The sequence below is a fragment of the Babylonia areolata genome, chromosome 1, assembly GCF_041734735.1.
Source record: "Babylonia areolata isolate BAREFJ2019XMU chromosome 1, ASM4173473v1, whole genome shotgun sequence".
Lineage (NCBI taxonomy): Eukaryota > Metazoa > Mollusca > Gastropoda > Neogastropoda > Buccinidae > Babylonia > Babylonia areolata.
The window spans coordinates 68884737-68906154 of NC_134876.1; the positions used below are offsets into that span (position 1 = coordinate 68884737).

The 21418-nt window shown below is 40.0% G+C and overlaps 1 protein-coding gene across 3 annotated transcripts in view; it reads right to left on the reverse strand.

The window, feature by feature from the left end:
• The window catches only part of LOC143286391 (cell division cycle and apoptosis regulator protein 1-like), a 40278-nt gene extending 26657 nt beyond the window's left edge, over nt 1–13621 (reverse strand). For 2 of the 3 annotated variants that reach the window (XM_076593949.1, XM_076593939.1), the window contains exons 1-3: nt 13506–13598; nt 8122–8187; nt 4179–4247 (exon numbers count right to left, since the gene is read on the reverse strand). In XM_076593949.1, the coding sequence (XP_076450064.1) occupies nt 4179–4247; nt 8122–8143 (91 nt within the window). In that variant the 5' untranslated portion in view covers nt 8144–8187; nt 13506–13598. Of the gene's footprint in view, nt 1–4178; nt 4248–8121; nt 8188–13505 lie in introns of all 3 variants that reach the window. The other variant, XM_076593957.1, reaches the window with a different exon arrangement.
• Nucleotides 13622–21418: the final 7797 nt, after the last annotated feature.

The window sequence follows — 21418 nt, forward strand, 5'->3', positions numbered from 1 at the left end:
AATCTAGTTCTTGACCCACATAAAGATTATTCTAATTATAAACACATAAATAACCCTAAAGCTAGAGACAAAGTAGAAGATATTATGACAAACTTAGATATGTATGATGTTTGGCGAGACTTAAACCCTGATAGTACACGTTTTACATGGCGTAGACCATCCCCTTTTCAACAGAGCCGTTTGGACTTCTTCCTTATATCTGAATGTTTGATACAGTATGTGCACGAAGCAGACATCCAATATGGCTATAGGACAGACCATTCAATGATAGTTCTTAAACTTTCATTTGGCGAAAAAATTAAACGAAAATCTTTTTGGAAATTCAACAATTCTTTACTGAAAGATATAGATTATGTAAATGAAATTAAAGAAGAAATCAAACAAGTTATTAGAGAATATGCAGTTCCATTATACAATTATGAAGAATTAAGAAACATTCTAATGTCCGAAATACAGTGTGTAATATCAGACCAATTATTGTTAGATGTTCTATTAATGAAGATTAGATCAAAAACAATCTCATATGCCACAATGAAAAAACGTAAAACAGAGGAGGAAGAACAACAGTTAGAAATAGAAATACAGAACTTAGAAAGCAGGAATGTCAGAACATGTCAAGAAAATGATAGAATAGAAGAGAATAAGTTAAAGCTTGTAGATATTAGAAAAAAGAAGATGGAAGGAGTACTCATGCGTTCAAGGGCCAGATGGATAGCAGAAGGAGAAAAAGTATCAAAATACTTTTGTAATCTTGAAAAAAGGCACTTTGTAAATAAGAGTATGAAGAAATTAGTTACAGACAAAGGAGAAGAAATCCATGAACATAATGTAATATTAAAGGAGGTTCACGATTTCTATAAACATTTATATAAAAAGAGACTTATTCAAACATGTGAAATAGCAGATATTGTTAAGGAAATGCCTAAACTTAGTAATATAGAAATAGAAAACCTTGAGGGTGAAATTACTTATGAAGAAGCTACCCAGGCACTTAAACGCATGCAGAACAATAAGAGTCCAGGTACTGACGGCTTTTCTGCCGAATTTTTTAAATTCTTTTGGAAGGATCTTGGATACTTAATTGTCAGGTCACTAAATGAAGGTTTGAAGAAAGGTGAACTGTCACAAACACAGAAAGAAGGCATAATAATTTGTATACCAAAGGGTGACAAACCAAGAGAATTTATTAAGAACTGGAGACCGATATCTTTATTAAATGTTGTTTATAAAATTGGATCTTCTTGCTTAGCAAATAGAGTTAAGTCTGTGCTGTCCTCTTTAATTAGTGATGACCAAACAGGATTTATGTCTAACAGATTTATTGGTGACAATATTAGATTAATATATGATATGATTCATTATTTAAATTCAAAGCAGTTGCCTGGTTTATTGATTTGTATAGATTTTGAAAAAGCGTTTGATACTGTTGACTTCACTTTCATGATGAAAGTGTTAAAAGCATTTGGATTTGGTCCAGTCTTCTGTAGATGGATAAGTACCTTTTATCAAAATATTAAATCAGCAGTAGTAGTAAACGGAACGGCGTCTTCTTGGTTTCCAGTAGAGAGAGGATGTCGTCAAGGTGATCCCATTTCACCCTACTTATTTCTTCTATGTGTTGAAATCCTTGGCATAATGATAAGAGAAAATAAACTGATTAAAGGTATTAATATTAATAATACAGATCATAAAATTGCACAGTTTGCAGATGACACCCAACTGATGACCAAAGGAGATAGAATATCGTTTGAGGAGATCATAAGGACAACTGACTCGTTTAGTAGTTTTTCAGGATTATATATGAATGCAGGTAAAACTCAAGCAATATGGCTGGGTAGCAGAAAACAATGTCAAATTAGATATCTACCTCATTTAAAAATGGTATGGAACCCACCAAAATTTAAAATCTTAGGAGTGTGGTTTACTGTTGATTTAGAAGAATGTGAGGAATTAAACTATAAAGACAAAATGTCTGAAATTAGAATGTTATTTAGAATATGGATAAAAAGACCGATTACCCCTTTAGGAAGGATAGCTGTTCTCAAGTCACTGATTTTATCAAAAATAACCCAGTTATGGATGTTTCTACCAAATCCACCTGATGAATATATTGATGAGCTGCAGAAGGCATGTTTCAAGTTTATTTGGAACAAAAAACAGGATCGAATAAGTAGAAAAACAGTAATTAAAAGTACAATATTAGGAGGATTAGGAATGTTTGACATCAAACAATTTATTAAAGGTCTTAAGCTGAGCTGGATACGTAAATTAAAGTTTTCAAACCATAAATGGACAATAATAATAAAAGAAAGCAATCCAGTTATCAAAGATATTGATAGATATGGACCCTGTCTACCAACACCTAATGATAAGAATAAGTTCTGGATCCATGTTTTCCAAGCCTACAAAGAATTTTGTCAGAAGGTCCCACTATTAAGTAGTAAAGAAGTTTTAGCAGAACCAATCTTTCTGAACCAAAATATTAAAATTGGAAGTAAGATTTTATCATACAGAAATTGGATGGAAAAGGGGGTCTGGAATATTTCTCATCTAGTGCACGGGGACAGTAGTTTCCTTTCCTATGAAGATTTTAGTCAAAAGCATGGAAATATAACAAATTTCCTTACTTTAAATGGTTGCATAAGGTCAGTTAGAAATTATATAAAAAACCTAAACATTAAAATTGATAATAACACTGCTTTGCAGATGAGAAAATCATTACAAATGATATATTCAGTGAAAAAAGGAACAAAAGTTTATTATGATACTCTAGTTAAAAACAATACGACCCCTAAATGCTGTAAGAAATGGAACGATTTGTTGCAACTGAACATTAATTGGAAACAGACATTTCACAAAATACACAAAATAAGTAATGTTAACTTAAAATGGTTTCAAATAAGATTAGTTCATAGGATTATTGCAACAAACAAATCACTGAAACAGATGAATATCTCTCATAATGATAAATGTAGCTTCTGTGGATCACATCCAGAAACCATTGAACACCTTTTTTGGAGATGTGAGATTGTGCAGAGATTTTGGACTGCTTTCCAAACTGATATTAATAACAAATGCAATAATGTATACAATGCCCAATTATGTGAAGAATTAGTTTTATTTGGAAACTCACACACATTTGCTACAGATGACATTTTAGATTTTATTATTTTACTTGCCAAAAACTTTCTGTACAAATGCAAATTCAATAAACAACCACCACAACTCAATGCATTTAAAACACAGCTCAGATACAGATACAAAATCGAAGAACATGCATCTTATATACTAATGAACCATCATGCTTTCCGTACAAAGTGGAACAGTTACCTTCCAATTATGGAAACTGTTACTTAATCATAATTTCACATGTTCCATAGTTACCATTCTATATAACAGTCCTTACTTTGTACTAATATGTCTTTATTTATTTCTCAAAATGTATTATTTGTTTTTTGTGTTTTTTTTTATAACTTTTATAGTTCCTGTTGTCTTTACAATGTGACCAATCACAAGTGTTCTTTTCCAATAATGCAGAAGTGGTATACTCATGATCATTATTATTATGACATTATAATGTCACCACTCGCTTTCGCCTTACCCTAGATACCATTACTATAATAGTTGATACATTTGATGCTGTTGCTATGTCACAACTGGTCTAGGCTATTTACTATTAATGTCATCTTAAATCACCATGATTACTACAATCATTAAGATGCAAGTATTGATTGATTGAATGATTGGACAAATCTTCCTTTCTTCTTTTTATTTTTTTATTTTTATTTTTTTTTTTTTTTTTTGTTTGTTTGTTTTTTTGTTTCTGTGTGTGTGTGTGTGTTTGTTTATTTGCTTGTTGTTGTTGTTATTGCTGTTGATGTTGTTGTTACAGATTTGTTTTGCCTTGCTATAGCCTGTTTTGTTTTATTTTGTCTTATCTATCTCTCTGTAGTGGAAGATGCTACTGTTCGTTTTATACGGTTTGGTTCATACTATTCTCTGTATTGTATACATGTTTTTGGAAAATTAAAAAAAAAGTTTAAAAAAAAACAAAAAACATTCCAGTCTACAAATTTTTAACTGCTGTCAATACAACTTACAAATGCCATCATCTTCTTACGAATACCTTGCAAGAATTGTTTATTGCAAGACTGGTCCAAAAATAGCAGTAATATTACCAGTGGCTTGTCTTGCCCATGGAGGGTTCTTATTCCCGGATCCAAACTGTGAAGTCATCATGAATTGAGCTGCAACAGACAATATATATCTGAACAATTTTAGTGATTTTTTTTTCATAAGAAACTAATGTTCATATTAAATAATCACTATCATTGTCAAGTAACCTACATCTGCCATTCTGGTTAATTTTGTTATTTCACAATTTTTTCTTGTATGAATTAAAACAACTATAACAAGTGAAAACTATAACAAGTGAACAACGCCAAAGCAAATTCCACTAGTAGGTTTATATCATTTATCTATTGGCAGTAAAAATGATTCTTGTGTTCTTGTATTTTTACAGTTGTGGTTCAACCAAATTATACTCTATAGTATTTAACAATAACCAAATGAATGTGTGTGTGTGTGTGTGTGTGTGTGTCAAGTAGGAAAGAGGGGGAGTAGAATGTCACTGAGACACTATCAGTGTATGTGCGAAAAAGAAAAACTGTGTGTACACAAAACAATGTCATGAGAACACAAAACAGGGTAGGTAAACCTACTACAAACATTCTAAATGAAGCAGCAAGCTCAATGTGTGAAATATGCAAATAATAGGTTCCACAATTGTCAAATGTATCACTCCTTTTTCCGGAGTGTTTCCTCTATTGGATGTACCCACAAATGTTTGTCCACTCTGTCTTTTCAACATGGAAACTGTGTTTGAAATAGCAGGTGTGCCTGAGGGAATATGTGAAAAGACAGTTTAACCCGTTCTGTAATCTACAAGATGCCAGTTGACGTCCAACACAAAATGCTTTCCCAGTGCCTATAAGACAACCACTGATGGCCTACATCAATTCTGAAGTTTCATTCATCTGAGTTTGATTCAATAAATATAAACAATTCCAAACAGTTGGTCTGATCTGTCTCGATTACAGAAATACTATAAACATTAAATTAGCATATGTTAGGTTGAAGACCCATCACAAACTTTGTCCAGCAAAGAGTGGTCCTAGTCAGCAGATTTATACAAGAAAGTTAGCTCAGTAAGCTTGACAGCTCAGTTTCTAAGAACATGACACACACACAAAGTGCACGCGCACGCGCGCGCACACACACACACACAGAGTAAACACCAATCCACAGGCACACACATGTGACACAGTACATGATTTCAGTAAAGGGTAAAATAGGATGGGTAGGATGAGGAAGACTGCAGACTAACAGCTTTGTTTCATCAAACCCTAACTCGCTAACAGCTTTGTTTCATCAAACCCTAACTCGCCTGAGGAGGATTCTGAAACAGCAGCAAAACTCAACCTGATACTGTGCTAGACAGGATTTTTGTGCAATATTATATTTGTGCGTGTGTGTGTGTGTGTGTGTGTGCGAGCGCGCGCACGCGTGTGTGCACCCTCATACATGTGTGTTTGTGTCTTTGTGTAAGAGTTTTGAACCAGAATAAATGATTTACATATCAAATCTCTCTCTCTCTCTCTCTCTCTCTCTCTCTCTCTCTGTGGAAATAAATGTTTTTATAAATATTTTATTTCCTAAAAAATAAAAAAATATTTTAAAAAAGTAATAAAAAATGTTTTATATCTGATTTTTTTTTCTTATTCCATAATAACATAAATGGTTATTTGTTAAATCAGTTCAGTCAACAGGCAGTTTAACAATAAATCTAAATATATTCAAATCAGATAAGAATTCCTCTCTCTGACTTGTCTCTTTGTATCTCAATGCAGACAGCAACATGCAATAAACCACATACTAAAAAAAATGCCGCCCCCCCCCAGCCCACCCCCCACATACAAATGTAAACCATTTAATTCAAATTTTCAGACATCTGTTGCCATGGTGTGAGACACATACAATTTGTAATTTTCAAAAATACTTATTCCATTTTAAGCATGACAGTTAAAAATAAACTTAAATTTAAAACCATGCTGATGAAAAACATAGAACACACACATGCAAACACAAACGGACGGAAATCATACAAGTAATATGCAAGTAACATGAAATAAGAATTTAAAGAAATGTAGAAGTGGAATGAGAGCCTGAGGCCCCTGATGTTGGACCAGAAATGGAAAAAGATAGTGTATCAATCACTCACTATCAGCAGCTTATGCTCTGGAGGATGCAAGAACTGACTGCCTGAACATTCAGACTGACATGACATCTTCTGAAATTGATGGGATCAGGGAAGAAATAAACAGGCTTATATGAAAACAGAAACTTGAGAGAACAGTTACAGAAGAAAGAAAGTAGCTCAGTGTTGTATGTAAGTAATGAACTCATGACAAAAAAATATTTGTGTAATCATGAAGCACATGTTGTGGTGTACAAAACAAGAACCATGCCTTTCGAAATATTCCTGTATGGAGTGCAAGTGAAGTAATAGCACAATTTATGTTTGATCCAGTAAAAGGCGACAAGACCACTGCTAATAGTAATGGACATTAACATGTTGACAGAGAGTCAAAGTAAAATACTATTTATTATGTTATCAATGCATGACATCAGTTGCAATGAAATAAAAATTGTGGATGGTCCAGTACAGTGTCAAAATGTTCATATTTCAAATACCTTTGTGAAAATGTGTTAAGACTGTGTCATAAATGCAAACATACAATGTGTATAATGTGGGAGGTAAAATCTGTCAGAATGCTAGATCAAGCAAACAAAAGTAAACAGATCAATTGCATAAGGGCAAAATAACAAATACATTATACAATCTTAAATGAACCACACTGCAGATGAACAGCCATATGACAGCATGAGGCCAGCAGGATTACAAACATAATTCATTCTGTCAAGTTTTGGGGAATCATCCAGTAAGATGGCAATCATGTGACTGGCCTTTTCCAGCCGGCAGGAGCTGTGCAACTGCTTCAGTTTTAAATCTTCATAGTAGTTCCCCACTATGGGTGCCTATCTCAGCCAACCCAACTATGTAGTAACAGTGGGCATCATCACTGTCTGATTAATCCATTACTTCACTTGGCAAAAGTGGTTTCTCATTTAGCCTGTAGGAGTGCATAAATGCATGCACGCGCACACACAAACACACATGCACAGACACACACACAAAAGTAATACACACACACACAAATACATAACATTAATCAGTTTCCATTCTCATCTGTCATCGTCACCATTAATCTAATCACTGACAATAATTCTAATGTCCATGCTATTATCAGTCATGTTTGTGATGACATGGAAAAGTGACAGCTGACAATTGCAACACACACACACACACACACGTATGCACACTCACACAGACCAACTGACACTGTAATAGATATGCTCACTCATGCTCACATGTGACAATACATAAAAACAAAGCAAATTTATTTTTCAAGACAGCATGTTCCTCCCTAGCTGGTCATAGCCATTTACTGACTTACTCTTAGATTAGAAAAAGGAAGAAAAACAAAAACACAACAACAACATTTATTTTTACATGATTTCATCGAAATAAGTCAGCCAAGTACAATCCCCACCAGTGATCATGTAAAGGCAGCACACAAAAAAACTTCGAGGGAGTCTCAGAGACAATGGTTGCTGAAAGGACATGTGACATTCAGAGAAGACTGAGGCTGGTGTGAGAAATCTGGTTTGATTCTTAGTCTTATATTTGCCCTGAATGAGTTCTCGCAAATCTTGTACCCAGATATTGGAGTACTGCATGTGCCCTTCTAAGACTTTCAGTGTAGCACTTGAACTGCTCAAATGTGAAAGTACTCACACCAAACACAAGATCCAGGTGGAATGCAACTCATTCTGATTCCCTTGAATTGCACTGATCAAAACCAAATAATGCACTCGATCTAGCCTCTGCGTCCAACTTACTGACTTACATTATATCATCCTTCACTCTGAGTTCTTCCATACTGAAATAATAAATTCTACTGACACAAGAAACAAAACGAAAGGCCCTGAAACGCCAACCTCTTATCATCATGGCAGACATCGTTCCGCTTCCACAGAACGTTTCGTCATCACTCGTTCCCTATTCTGCGAATGCCACAAACACACACAAATTCACTAAAAGGTAGAAGGTTAAGAGGAGACTTAATCGAAACCTACAAAATATAAAATTTCTTTAAATTAATGATGTTGATGTAAATAACATTTTTTGAATGTCTGATAAGTGATTACAAGAGTACAGGAAACTCAATGATGAAAAGTTTTAAGGAGCATTCTCGCTGCATTGTAATGGCACTAATACCAACGTAAGGAAAAAGTCATTAGCTAACAGATTTGCGCAAAATTTTATTTAATATGGAATGCACTACCAACTGAAACTAAACATGCATGGAATACTAATTTGTTTAAAAATCCCCTTGACATGAATACCAAATATTAATTCAAAAGAGAATAATTTTTTGACTCAAACCAATGAAATACAGTGAAACTGTGAATGAATGAGGCAGCAAAATAATATGCATATCCCACAAATAAGGAAAGAGAGACAGATATTGAAGGGGACATGTGAGCCCTTCGCAGGCAACCTGCCAGTCCCTACACTACTCAGACTACGAAATTGATAATGGCAACATTTTGACCCCAGGCATCAAATGGAAGAACACAGACAGAGAGAGAGAGAGAGAGATGGGAAATATCGTTATGGGGCAGTGATCGTTGAATCTTTTGTTTTTCTATCCACTGTTAACTAAGATTTGATTCACTGCTGATCTTTTGTTCTGCAAGCTGTCTGAAAAGGTGGGGTGGGGGTTACAGGTTAGCTTACTAATCTGCATATGGCGTTATGTGAACAGAAGTGAATGAACATTTGCGTCCAATCTGAAGCGAAACTTCCAAGAGAAAAATTAAACACTGGCAAAATAATTTCCTTGGAGTCACCATTTGCATTCAAATAGATACATGTCTCTGCATTGGCTTATTAGAGACGCAATAGTGGCTCATTAGAGAAGTGGCGGAAAGAACCAGGATAGTGTTCTTTTTTTCTAAGTTATCCAAGCATTGATCATCTTTTGAGAATAACAATAAACTGTTCTTATTCTGGAGTGCAACAAGGTACAGAAAGTAGTGAACATGGTGCTGGGGTTCCGGAGTCATATGTTGCCTGAAATACATTAGACAGCAGCGGTGATTCCGAAGAGGAAGAAGACACAGGATCTATCGGCCTCAAACAATCAGAGAACCCTCACGAACCGGTCCCAAATTAGATCACACAAAGTCAGAAATCTTTCTTTTAGATCAACCCACGCTTAGACGCGACACCAAGTATGGCACCACACACATGCCGTGTATGCTCCCAAGCATGCAAGGACAAGGACAAGGCTCTGGCCTGTGGACTCTGTGGTCAGTGGTTCCACGCAAAACGTCAAGAAATCCCCGACAAAATGTATGACGTCATCACTCAGGACAGCTGTTCCAAAGCGGGTGCCACACTACAGTGGCACTGCAGACCATCATGCAACAAGGTGGCAGAAAAGTTTTCCAACATTCTAAAAAGCGTTCAAGATCAAGTCACAAAGGTCACACAGGAGATGAATGAAATGAAGGAAAAACTAGAACAGATCGAAGACTGACAATTCACAGACAAAATGATGAGAAATGATGACACAGAGAAAATCAAAAGCCTAGACATCAAACAGGACACTGACACAGCTACAACAGTGGCAGTGGACAAGGAGGAGGTGACGAAAATGATCAATGAGTCTTCCAAAGAGAACACTGCCGAGACGCAAGACAGGACAAGAAGAAGCAAGAATCTCCTGATCTTTGGAGTGGAAGAACCCAAAAGCACAGAGAAGGAGACCCGACATAAAGAAGATGAACAAAAAACAAGCGTAAGATCAGTACAGAACCCAGCCCATAGAGATCCGCAGACTGGGTAACTACAATAAAGACAAGATCAGACCCATCAGGCTGTTCTTTAGAACCCAGGCAGACAGAAACACCACCATCCAATGCTTGAGGAAAGCAAAGAAAGCTCAAGACCAACAAGAACAATACCACACCAAACCCTCTGGAGAAACTGGGCATGAGGAGGGACATGACCCCAACAGAGAGAAGTGAGGAAGTAGCCCTGCTCTCCGAGCTCAGAACAAAACAAGAAGACTCCAAGAAGTTGGGGGAAGAAGTAGCCCACTGGATACGATGAAACGGCCAAGTCATCAACGTGGCTAAGTACCCAGACAGGCAGAACCCGACAGGGGATGGCCACAAAAGACCCACAGAAATCAACACCCAATGTACATAGCCTCCTGCATGCTGTAGATAGTGCACATAGACGCAAACAAGATCAATGTAGTAGTGGTTCGTCCGTCGGGATCGACGAGGACCATCGACGAGGACCATCTAGTCATCCTAGGGGTGGGTGGGTTGGGCCCTGTGGGTGCGCAAATGACTGGTCAGGCCAATCTGCGCCCGGAAGGTTCTGACGCAGTGTGGACAGGGAACGGTGGCAGCTGTCAGAGACTTGCTGGCACTGCTTTTCCTGGCCTGTCTGCATTGCTCTGCTGCAGTGATTCTGTTGGCCTCACAGGATTTGGCGCCTTTGTGGACAGCTGAACGCCACTTTGGTCTGTCCATTGCATTCAGCTCCCATGTGTCGTGGCTGATGTTGAAGGCCTTCAGAGAAGCTTTCAGAGCATCTTTGAAGCGCTTCTTTTGGCCTCCATGGGAGCGCTTGCGATGTTGGAGTTCGCCATACAGCAGTTTCTTGGGGAGCCGGTGGTCTGGCATGTGAACTACATGGCCTGCCCAGCGCAGTGGGCCTGCATCAAGATCGTGTAGATGCTGGGCAAGTTTGCACGAGTGGGCACCTCTGTGTCAGGGATCTTCTCTTACCACTTTATGCCGAGAAGTTTTCTGAGGCTGGTGGTGTGGAAGTGGTTCAGCTTTTTGGCGTGGCGTTTGTAGACCATCCATGATTCACATCCATAGAGCAGTGTGGTGAGAACTATGGCCTTGTATACTTTGAGCTTCGTCTCCAGGGTGATGCCTCTCCTGTTCCAAACGTTCTTATGGAGTCTGCCGAAGGCAGCGCTGGCTTTGGCTAGTCTGGCATTCACCTTGTCGTCGATGACAACTGTGCGAGACAGTGTACTGCCCAGGTATGTGAACTTGTTCACAGCATTCAGTCGTTGCCCGTTGATGAAGATGTTTGGTTCAATGGCAGCCATCCCAGAAAACCCTCCAACGAGAGATAGAAGACGTTCAACACAGAACCACAAAACTCACTGGCAAACTGAAAGACAAACCATAGCCAGAACACCTGTCAACCCTCAAGCTGCCAAGACTAGAACACCACAGACGCAGGAGAGACATGATTGACCTCTACAAGTACATCACTGGCATCTACAACACAAGTCTACCCAACTTCAAGCTGCATGACAGATGCAACACCAGAGGTCACAGCAAGAAGCTTGTAAAGCACAGATCCTGCCTAAATGTTCAGAGTTCATTCTTTTCCAAAAGAGTGGTGTCGGTTTGGAACAGCCTACCAGAGTCAGTAGTGTCCGCACCCAGCATGAATGCATTTAAAAACAGACCTGACGCCCATTGGGCCAACCACCCAGCACTGTACAACCCGGACTGCTATCAGTAGACCTTGCAAGTGCAAGCAGCTGTGGATATGGCCAACATACTGACCAGTGAACTGACCTGCAACCACAGGTCTCAAACACCGACAACGTCAAGTATCAAGTATAAGTAGAGTATGGAGCTGCCCACTGAACTAAACTTAACTATTTCTCAAGTTCTACTTAACCCGGACAGCGCGATGAGCCACGATCGTGGCTTTCCCGGTAAAATGCGATGGGCCACGATCGTGGCTCTGTTTACATAAGGTCCAACATCGTACGGCTATGCTCGGCAGCCTTCGTAAAACTGCCTCGTTCTGGTGTTACTGCCTCCATGCTTGTGTTTGCACAAACTTTGACCGAGTTTATAAGTCCAGATCTTCTTATTTTTGGAAACAATGAGTGACACTGAAGTTGACAAAACTCAGGAAATAAGTGACCTTGTCACAAGTGATGATTCGTTTGCTGACAGGGATTCTGGTTAAAACGGCTTTGTTTTTTTGACACTTGGGCATGCTGGCTTGCTTGTTGTTCATTCAGTTTTGTGTCTCCAGCCACAAAAACTGGGGGGTGGGTGATGGGGGTGGGGGTGGGGGGGGTAAAGTGGGTTAGGCATGGGTCTATTGCGATTTCTTGACCAAATCAAGCTAGAAAACTGGAAATTATTTTGATTTAAAGCATTCTTGCTGCTTTTGAAAGCAACATGAGCTAAAAGAAAACATTTATTTCTGTTTTTGCCTGTGATTGCATAAAGTATTGTAGATGTGCGCGTGTGTGGTGTCGGTGGGCGTGTCTCAAATAAATAATACAATGCTTATAATTTCATTGTTTCAGTTATATTCATATCATGATTCTGCAGCCAGAACATTTTCTGCACAGTTTAATGCCAATTTTGAGATTTTGACTGTGTAAAAGATGTGAAAATACCTATAAACATTGTGGTTGACGTTTTTGGAAAACAAGTGTGCAAAATTTGTTGTTTATATCCTGTGGAATATCTCCAACTACTTACAAGGTACAGCCTTTTTCTTACTTTTATCTGATTCTTCATTCACTCTACTTTCCAAAAATGTATAGGTTTACCTATTTATTCTTACTGATAAGCATACAAATGCCCCAAATCAGAGCACAGGTAGCGGAGGCAAACTATCCCTTTGTTTTAAGCATGATTTATGTATGTACGTTTTATTATATCCAGCACTTTGAGGGTTAAGCATTTATTTTAAACTTCCCGCAGCACACATGAATGGAAATCGCAAATGATTGATAGCCAAAGTATAATACTAGTTACCCACATTCAACTTCACATATTATATCATTTTCTTCCGGCGTAAGTGAACCATATGGTTCCATGGTAAAATTCTCAATGCGGGGATTGTTGGCGAGCATCGCAAAAAACAACAACAACAACAACCACCGTAAAACTCACTTTAGATGTGCGCAGAGTGGGAAAGGGAGAGTGCGTGTTGTGGGGAGGGGTTTTTGAGAAAGAGTGGTCATGAATGTTTTATGTAACTTGTAATATTTTTCTTTCATGTAAAGCACCCTGAGCTCTTACAAAGTAATAAATGTACATTATTATTATTATTATTATTATTGCAAAGATAAAAACGTGGAAGCGTGTTTTAACGCCATTTTGTAAATCATGGCCGGTAAATGGGTCTGCACTTTGGACTTCAATTTTTAGGGACGGGGGGGGGGGGGGAATCAGACTCCTTTCGCGTTTTTGTTAGTAATGCACATGTTGCTAATAATTTGAATCGATTAGTGTGTACTTACCAATTGTAAAACGTGTCCTTCTTTGAAAATCAGAACATAAATTCGCTTATATTTCGCTGCCGTCGCCAGAAGAAGGTCAACGTGTTCGACTTCCGGTTCAACAAGGTAGCACTCGGCACTTAGAGGCCACTGAACTGAACAGGAAGAAAATGTGGCAGCTGCGACAGCCGGTACATTTCACTGCGGGACAGTAGTGTAGGATGTAGAAATTTTCAGCAAGAAGGTTTATCATTGTTAAGCAGTAAACTGCGACAATAGGTATGGGAAAGAGTACTATTTGTTAAAATAAAAAAAGAAGCAAACAAACGATCTTTTGTTTATTACTCTCTCTCTTTCTCGCTCCCCTCCCTCTCTCTCCCTGTCTCTCTCTTCCTCTTGACCATGATCATAATAATGATAACGACTAATGAAAATAATTACTAGTGTTAATCATCTTCATAATGACAATAATATCAACTGATGATAATAAAAATGATGATGATGATAATAACAATAACATTTAAAATAATGATAATACGATGATAGTAATAATGATAGTTAAAGCAACAAATAGTTGTGTTAGACAAGATTCTTGTAGCAAATCGTACACTTAGGTCGACAAATGTTGTCCATCAATAGAAAGACAGGCAAAGAACTGTGTATGAATGGGTGTAAATGGAAAGAAAATGAAAGAAGACTTTAAGAAAGAAAGAGTCAGAAAAAAGAAGAAGAAGAAACGAAAGAAAAAAAAGGGGAAAACAGAAAGTAAAGTATAGAGTGAAAAAAAGGAAAAATAGGAGGCCGGAAGCCCCACAAAAGACACAATAAAAACAAACTGACAACATCTGCGTCATTGAACAAACATTGAAAAACAAAAAAAACAAAAACCCATCATCTTCATCTCTTTTTCTCTCTTTGTCCCCGGCTCCCTCCTGTAAGTTTTCGTCGCAGTTCAGTAACATTTTACAGCTGAGTAACTAATTTCTCTCGAGAGACCTTTGCTTGGAAAGCTGATGTCAACTGGACGCCATGCTGAGACTCGTATCCGGTTGTCAGCCCGATAAGAAGTCGTCTGCTAAATGGTGGTAGTTTCTGAACTCAGTGTGACCATGTATCTTCGATGAAACCGTGTTATGCTTCCCCCCACGACATGCCAAATGTTGTGTCTTGATTGATATCTACCATTGGTTTATTTACTGACCAAAGTTATTACAGGTAAACAGTGCAGTGACACGTAGCACAAATTTGCTGTAGATGAACACATAGGAATGTCAGCTTAACGAATGCCGCACGAAGTGAAAGCTTGCTGAGAAGCATGCATCGTAGCCAGCTCTGCTACATGAAGTTATGGCCTCGCGCTGAACTGACACGAGTAGCAAAATGGCTGATTGAACACTCCTGCTGGCTTCACTGAGTTAGCAAAGGGGCTCAAGGAAGGCATGCGCTATCCATCTGTTCACACAATCCACAAAATCAACAGTACGCCTTTTCGCGGATGACTCTCCTGTACCGAGAAATCCACTCCTTCCAAGACCATATCACCCTACAGAAAGATCTGGATAGTCTGGAAGTATGGGCGAACTGAAAGACAGGGGAATGCGATTTAATGCACAGAAATGCTACATTCTATCCAGCAAAGGAAAATCTCCATACTTTTACAGACTAAATAGAGTCATACTACAACAAGTTCAACAAAGCCCATATCTGGTAGCACAGATCTCAAACAACCTGAAATGGACTGGCACATTACAAACATCTGCAAAAGAGCCAACTGCTCACTCAGCTTTCTCAGATGTAACCTGAGGCATTGCCCCCCAGAAAGCCGTCGAATGGCATCTATTTCACTTGTCCATTCAACGCTGGAGCACGGAGCAGCAGTCTGGGACCCCCACCACAAAAAGGACATCAAAAGGCTTGAGAGAGTCCAACGCCAGGCCACCAGATTCATTACCAGGGACTACAGATCAAGGGATCCAGGCTGTGTGACGTAAATGCTACAAAATCAAAATTTACCACCTTTAGAGGATCGTCGTAAAACCATACGACTTACTACAATGTTTAGGATTGTTGACAATCAAATACCGGCCTTACCACCAGGAAAGTTCTTGACACCTGCAAGCAAGACCAGCAGAAGATCCAAGCCTACATCTTATACAGACCATGATATATATCGATAATATAGTAGAAAGAAGAACTTTCAACAACAGTAAGGGCTATATCATTCCATTCTGCAGGACAGACCAGCTAAAGAACTCATTCTTTGTGAAAACAATAGCAGAATGAAATCAGCTGGAAGAAGGAGTTATGAGTGCAACATCCAAGGCAGCCATCAAAAGACCCCTGCCAGCTACTGTTTCCCATCAATAACAGTAGCAGTTGTTTTTTGTTGCTGTTTTTTTGTTTTGTTTTGTTTTTGTTTTGTTTTGTTGTTTTTCTGTTCTTTTTCTATTTTTTCTATTTTTTTTGGGGGGGGGGGGGGGGGGGGGGGGGGGGGGGGTTGCATGCGCTCTCCCAAGTTCCTTTGCGACGATGGTGATATTGGCCTCTGCGACGTACAGATCCTGATCCTGATCCTCGTGTCGGAGCACTCCCATGTTGATATTCTCCGTCAGTGTGTGTGTGTGTGTGTGTGTGTGTGTGTGTGTAATGCATTTTCAAGTCAATGATTATTAGATTCTTTCAGTTCTGTGGATGATAGGAAGCTGTCCTAAAGACTAAACATATTACGACTGTAGTCTTATTTTGAGGATGAATTATACGGACAGAGAGAGACAGAAGGGTATAGGCAATAGGACATTGCCCTAAAAATTGAACATTCTGGTATTTGTTAACATATTTTCATATTGTTTGCACAGATAAACATGAACTGATATTAACAACTACTGATAATAGTTGACTGTTGTGGCCTAGATCTTGGTTCAAGGTCACAAGCAGGAATTGATAGCACTGTGCTTGTGGGAGTATATTTTTACAGGAAAATGGGACCGTCTGAAGTTAGTTATCATACTGAACAATTATAATGTGCTATACCTGCTCAAGTGGTCTGATTAAGCTTAAATGCCCCTATCCCAACCCCCCAGGGGCCAATGCTTGAATAAAAACGTACTGTTCAAACTGATAAACTGAGTGAGACAAAGTGTGTGTTGAGAGGGTGGGGGGTGGATGGTTGAGGTGAGGAAGTGAAGGTCAAATTCAGGTTATTGGAGAGAGGGAGAGATAGGAAGAAAGAAACATACTGTAAAGAGAAAGGGAGAAAGAAGAGACATAAGAAGAAAAGAGACCAGCTGCTGTGGCGAATAGGTAAGAGACATGTACCGATGGCTGAGAGGAGACTTGTTGGATTCCTAACTGGGGTGTTTTTTTGTTGTTTTTCTCGTCACATAGTGAGAATTGAGTTTGCTATGGGCTTAATAAATAGGAAGACCACAAAGTCTGTATCTCTCAGGACTGGATTGTTGTACATGCCTGGCACTTGGAAAAGTAGCCAGGTGCAGTCTGTCTTTCTCTGCTGCTGTCTGAAGTGAATGGAAGAATATCGCATCCGCAAAAAAAGGATGATAGGATGAGTGAAATGAGATAAAAGGGATGGACATAACAGTCATTTCTTCCACCACTGCTCTCAACCTGAATCTGGCCCACCCTCTCCATATCCACAATTTACTCTATTCAGTTTATTTCTTTACTTGTTGGAGGTACTGGTTCATTGTACGTTCGGTCACTGGCAAGTGCAACTCCAACGGACTGCTTTTGCTCTCCCTCTGCACGCAGCATGGACTGACCATCGCCAACACCCTCTTCCAACAAGCGGACAAGCACAAGAACAATTGGATGCACCCCCGCTCCAAGCAATGGCACATGCTGGACTATGTGATTGTCCGGCAGAGGGACAGAGGTGATGTTTCCATTACACGCTGCATGAGAGGAGCAGTCTGCTGGTCGGACCATCGCCTGGTACGCAGCAAGATGAACATCAGACTTGCACGCAAGCTCCAACCCGCCAGGCAGAAACTCCCTAGGAAGCTGAACATCCACCACCTCCCTATCACCAAGAACGTGCTGCAGCAGCAAATCCAAGCAGCTCTCCAAGAAATTCCTGCATCGACTGATGTAGAAGAGGTATGGAGCACCTTTAGAGATGCTGTGTACACAGCAGCAGCTGACACACTCGGCTTTGTACAGACGAGCCACAAAGACTGGTTTGACGAGAACGACTCTGGAATCTCCAAGCTCCTAAACACACTGCATATACGGCATCAGGATCACATTTCCGATAAAGACTGCCAGAGGAAGGAGAACCAGTTCTGACAAACTAAGCAACTCGTACAGAAGAGGCTGCGTGAGATGAAGAACACCTGGTGGGAGGGAAAGTCCGAAGAGCTTCAGTCTGCAACTGATGCTCATGACATGAAGACCTTCCATGATGGTCTCCGAGCTGTGTATGGGCCTAGAGTCACAGGATCAACCCCTGTCCGAGCCTTGGACCAGACCACCCTCCTGACAGACAAGAAAGACATCCTTGCCCGCTGGGCAGGGCACTTCAACACCCTCCTCAACAGGGACTCGTCCATAGTCTGACGAGGCAATTGCAGCCCTCCCACAGCTACCAGTCAATGACTCGCTAGCTGTCCCTCTCACCAAGGCCGAGACCCAGAAGGCCCTGAAGCTGACAACGTCAGGAAAAGCATCAGGAGCGGATGGAATCCAGGCTGACATCTACAAGTATGGAGGCGAGGTGCTGACAGACAAGCTGACCGCCCTGTTCCAGTCTATCTGGGAGAGAGGGGAGGTCCCCCAGGATTTCAAGAATGCTTCAATTGTCCACATTTACAAATAGATGGGATACAAAACATCCTGTGATAACCACCATGGAATCTCTCTCCTCTGCATCGCCGGCAAGATCTTCACCCACATCATACTGAACAGACTGGTTGACCACGTCTCCAACACAGTCATCCCTGAAGCACAGTGCGGCTTCCGCTCAGGCAGGGGAACATGTGACATGGTGTTTGCCATACACCAGATACAAGAGAAGTGCTGTGAGCAGAACAAGGAGCTCCACATGGTCTTCGTAGACCTAAGGCCTTCGACACGGTGAACCACCATGGTCTGTGGGAGATCCTCCTAAAGTTTGGCTGTCCAGAGAGCCTAATCCAGCTGATTGCGTCTTTCCACGTTGGCATGCAGGCGAGAGTACAGATCCGTTCCCTGTGGTAAATGGAGTGAAGCAGGGCTGCGTCCTGGCACCCACACTGTTCTCCATTCTCTTCTCTGCCATGCTGGTTAACACCTTCCAAGACTGTGACCGGGGCATCTAGATTCAGTTTCGCACAGATGGCAAACTTTTCAACTGGCGGCGACTCCATGCCAGGTCCAGGGTGTTTGAGGCACTGTTGAGAGAATTCCTCTTCGCTGATGACTGCGCACTTGCTGCACACACCCATAAGGACATGCAGTTCATTATGGACAGGTTCTCAACCTCCTGCAGGCGCTTTGGACTCACCATCAGCCTCAGCAAGGCTGAGTCCATGTACCAACCTGCTAGCTCACAGAACGCCAGTGCCTCCCCCCTACCTGCAATCAAGATCGATGACACAGAGATCAAGTCAGTCGACAAGTTTTGCTACCTGGGCAGCACCCTATGCAGCAATGGAGCCCTTGATGCAGAAGTGATGCTGCGCATCGCCAAAGCCAGCTCCGCCTTTGGCAGACTCAACAACAGGCTGTGGAACAACAAAGGCATCAGGCTCAGCACCAAAATCAAAACCTACAGAGCTGTTGTGCTGACCACCTTGTTGTACTGCTGTGAAACATGGACGACGTATTGCCATCACATTCAATAACTTGAGCAGTTTCACCAGGGATGCCTACAAAAAAGATCCTCTGCATAAAGTGGCAAGACAGGGTCTCCAACCTCCAGGTCCTAGAGAGGAGCGGCATGCCCAGCATCGAATGTCTGCTGATCCAGTGCCAGCTACGCTGGACAGGACATGTTGTCAGCATGACAGACAGCAGGATCCCGAAGATGCTTTTGTATGGCCAGCTGAAGGAAGGCCACCGTGAACTTGAAAGACCCTGCAAGTGCTTCAAGGACACCTTGAAGACAAACCTCAAAGCCTGTGACAAAGACATCGCTTCCTGGGAAACTGATGCCTTTGACTGCTGTCGCTGGAGGATGCTGTGCTCTAGTAGCATAAAGACATTTGAAAACAAGAGAATGCTGGCCATTAAGGAGAAGCGTGAGCGAAGGAAGCAGGGCTCAGCTTCTGGAGACATTTTCCCTTGCAACACCTGTGGGAAGTGCTGCGCATCCAGAATTGGCCACTTCTCCCATATGAGGACACACACCGACAGATAGGCCTGCCTGCCTACTCATCCGTTGGACCGACGGAAGACTCCATCATATACTCAACTTTAATTATTTCATGATTCTGGATGTACTGTTTATTATTTTTATTATGGACAGTTCAGAAGAAAACTTACAAGTATGACTTTCATACATGTATACATTTGCTCTTGTTTTATTTTATCAACATACCTTATTGTATCCCATATCTTGGTGGCTCTAAAATTAAAACCCTTTCTGATTCTGTTTAGAAATGTTCTTTTATGTAACATTTTACACAGTGTTAAAACTGAAGGTTCAACAATTTGTTACCTTGAGAAAGCCCTAGTTGGTAGCTGGATGATACATACAATTGAATGGTTGAGGATCACATAATAGAACACAATAAATTTTCACTGAATTCCCAAATTCTTTAATTGTGCCTTTAAAATTTCCATTGATCCGAAATATCTTATTCCTTTATTGATTTTTTTCTCTCTTAATTTTCAGCATGTTGTGGATGTAGTCAGCATACCTGACCAATACCCTTTTAACAAGAGAGGCAAGGCCTTCAAGAATCACTTGTGCCACGTGCTGTATCCAGTAAAGGAATCATGAGAAGAAAAACAAGAAGATATTTAAAAAGAAATCGTTGAAATGGGTTCTGTATCAAATATCAATAAGGTTGGGGAAAAAAGTAGGCATGATAGCAGGATCAAACCATGGATGTTCTGTTCAGAAATGATTAGTCTTATCCACAATGCTAAGACACATCTTTCATCTCTCAACTAAATTTAATATTTAATGATATGTTGTTTTTAGCACCACGATAAATATATTATTGTATTTGAGATATTAACACCATTTAAATCATGTTTTCTTGATATATCTTGATTATTTAAGAAATCCTTTTAATCTGGCGGTAAAGGAGATGTTGACATCGCCTTTGACACACCACAGCATGTATCTGCACAAGCCAGTCTGGAACAGGCTAACCGAAACTGAAAGAAACGTTCGATTCAATTTTTCTTTTATGTTCATTCCAGTTAATTCAGCATCCACTTTAGAACATTCATATGGAGTAAACACACTGATGGTATAGTTAGTGTTAATGTTTGTGTTCTTTTCTTTTAATTGTGAACAAGAAAAACAATGTGTCATGTTGTCATCTAACCAAACATACCCTATGTTCTGGCAACTGGGAAGCGGGAATAGGCAATTTTTGGATCGGGATCAAGACTTAATGAAATAAATCATTAATGATCTAGAAATACAGCATAATTCTGAAGACTTACAACCTATTATTGGTATGACTGTGAAGATTTTTTTTTCCTACTATGTTTAATCCAAATTTCGTATTGGCAGACGAAGTATTTCCAGAGAAAATGACAAATGTTAAAGTTAACCACGGACACACACACACACCAGACACACAGACAACCGAACATCGGGTTACAACATAGACTCACTTTGTTTACACAAGTGAGTAAAAAGAATTGCTATCACAGAGCAGTGAGAGTGACCGAGGTACAAAATGTAATGCTGATTTTTTGTCACTCATTGTATTTACTGCACAACCATAGCAATTTTAGGGCATGGGCAGGTCAGTACA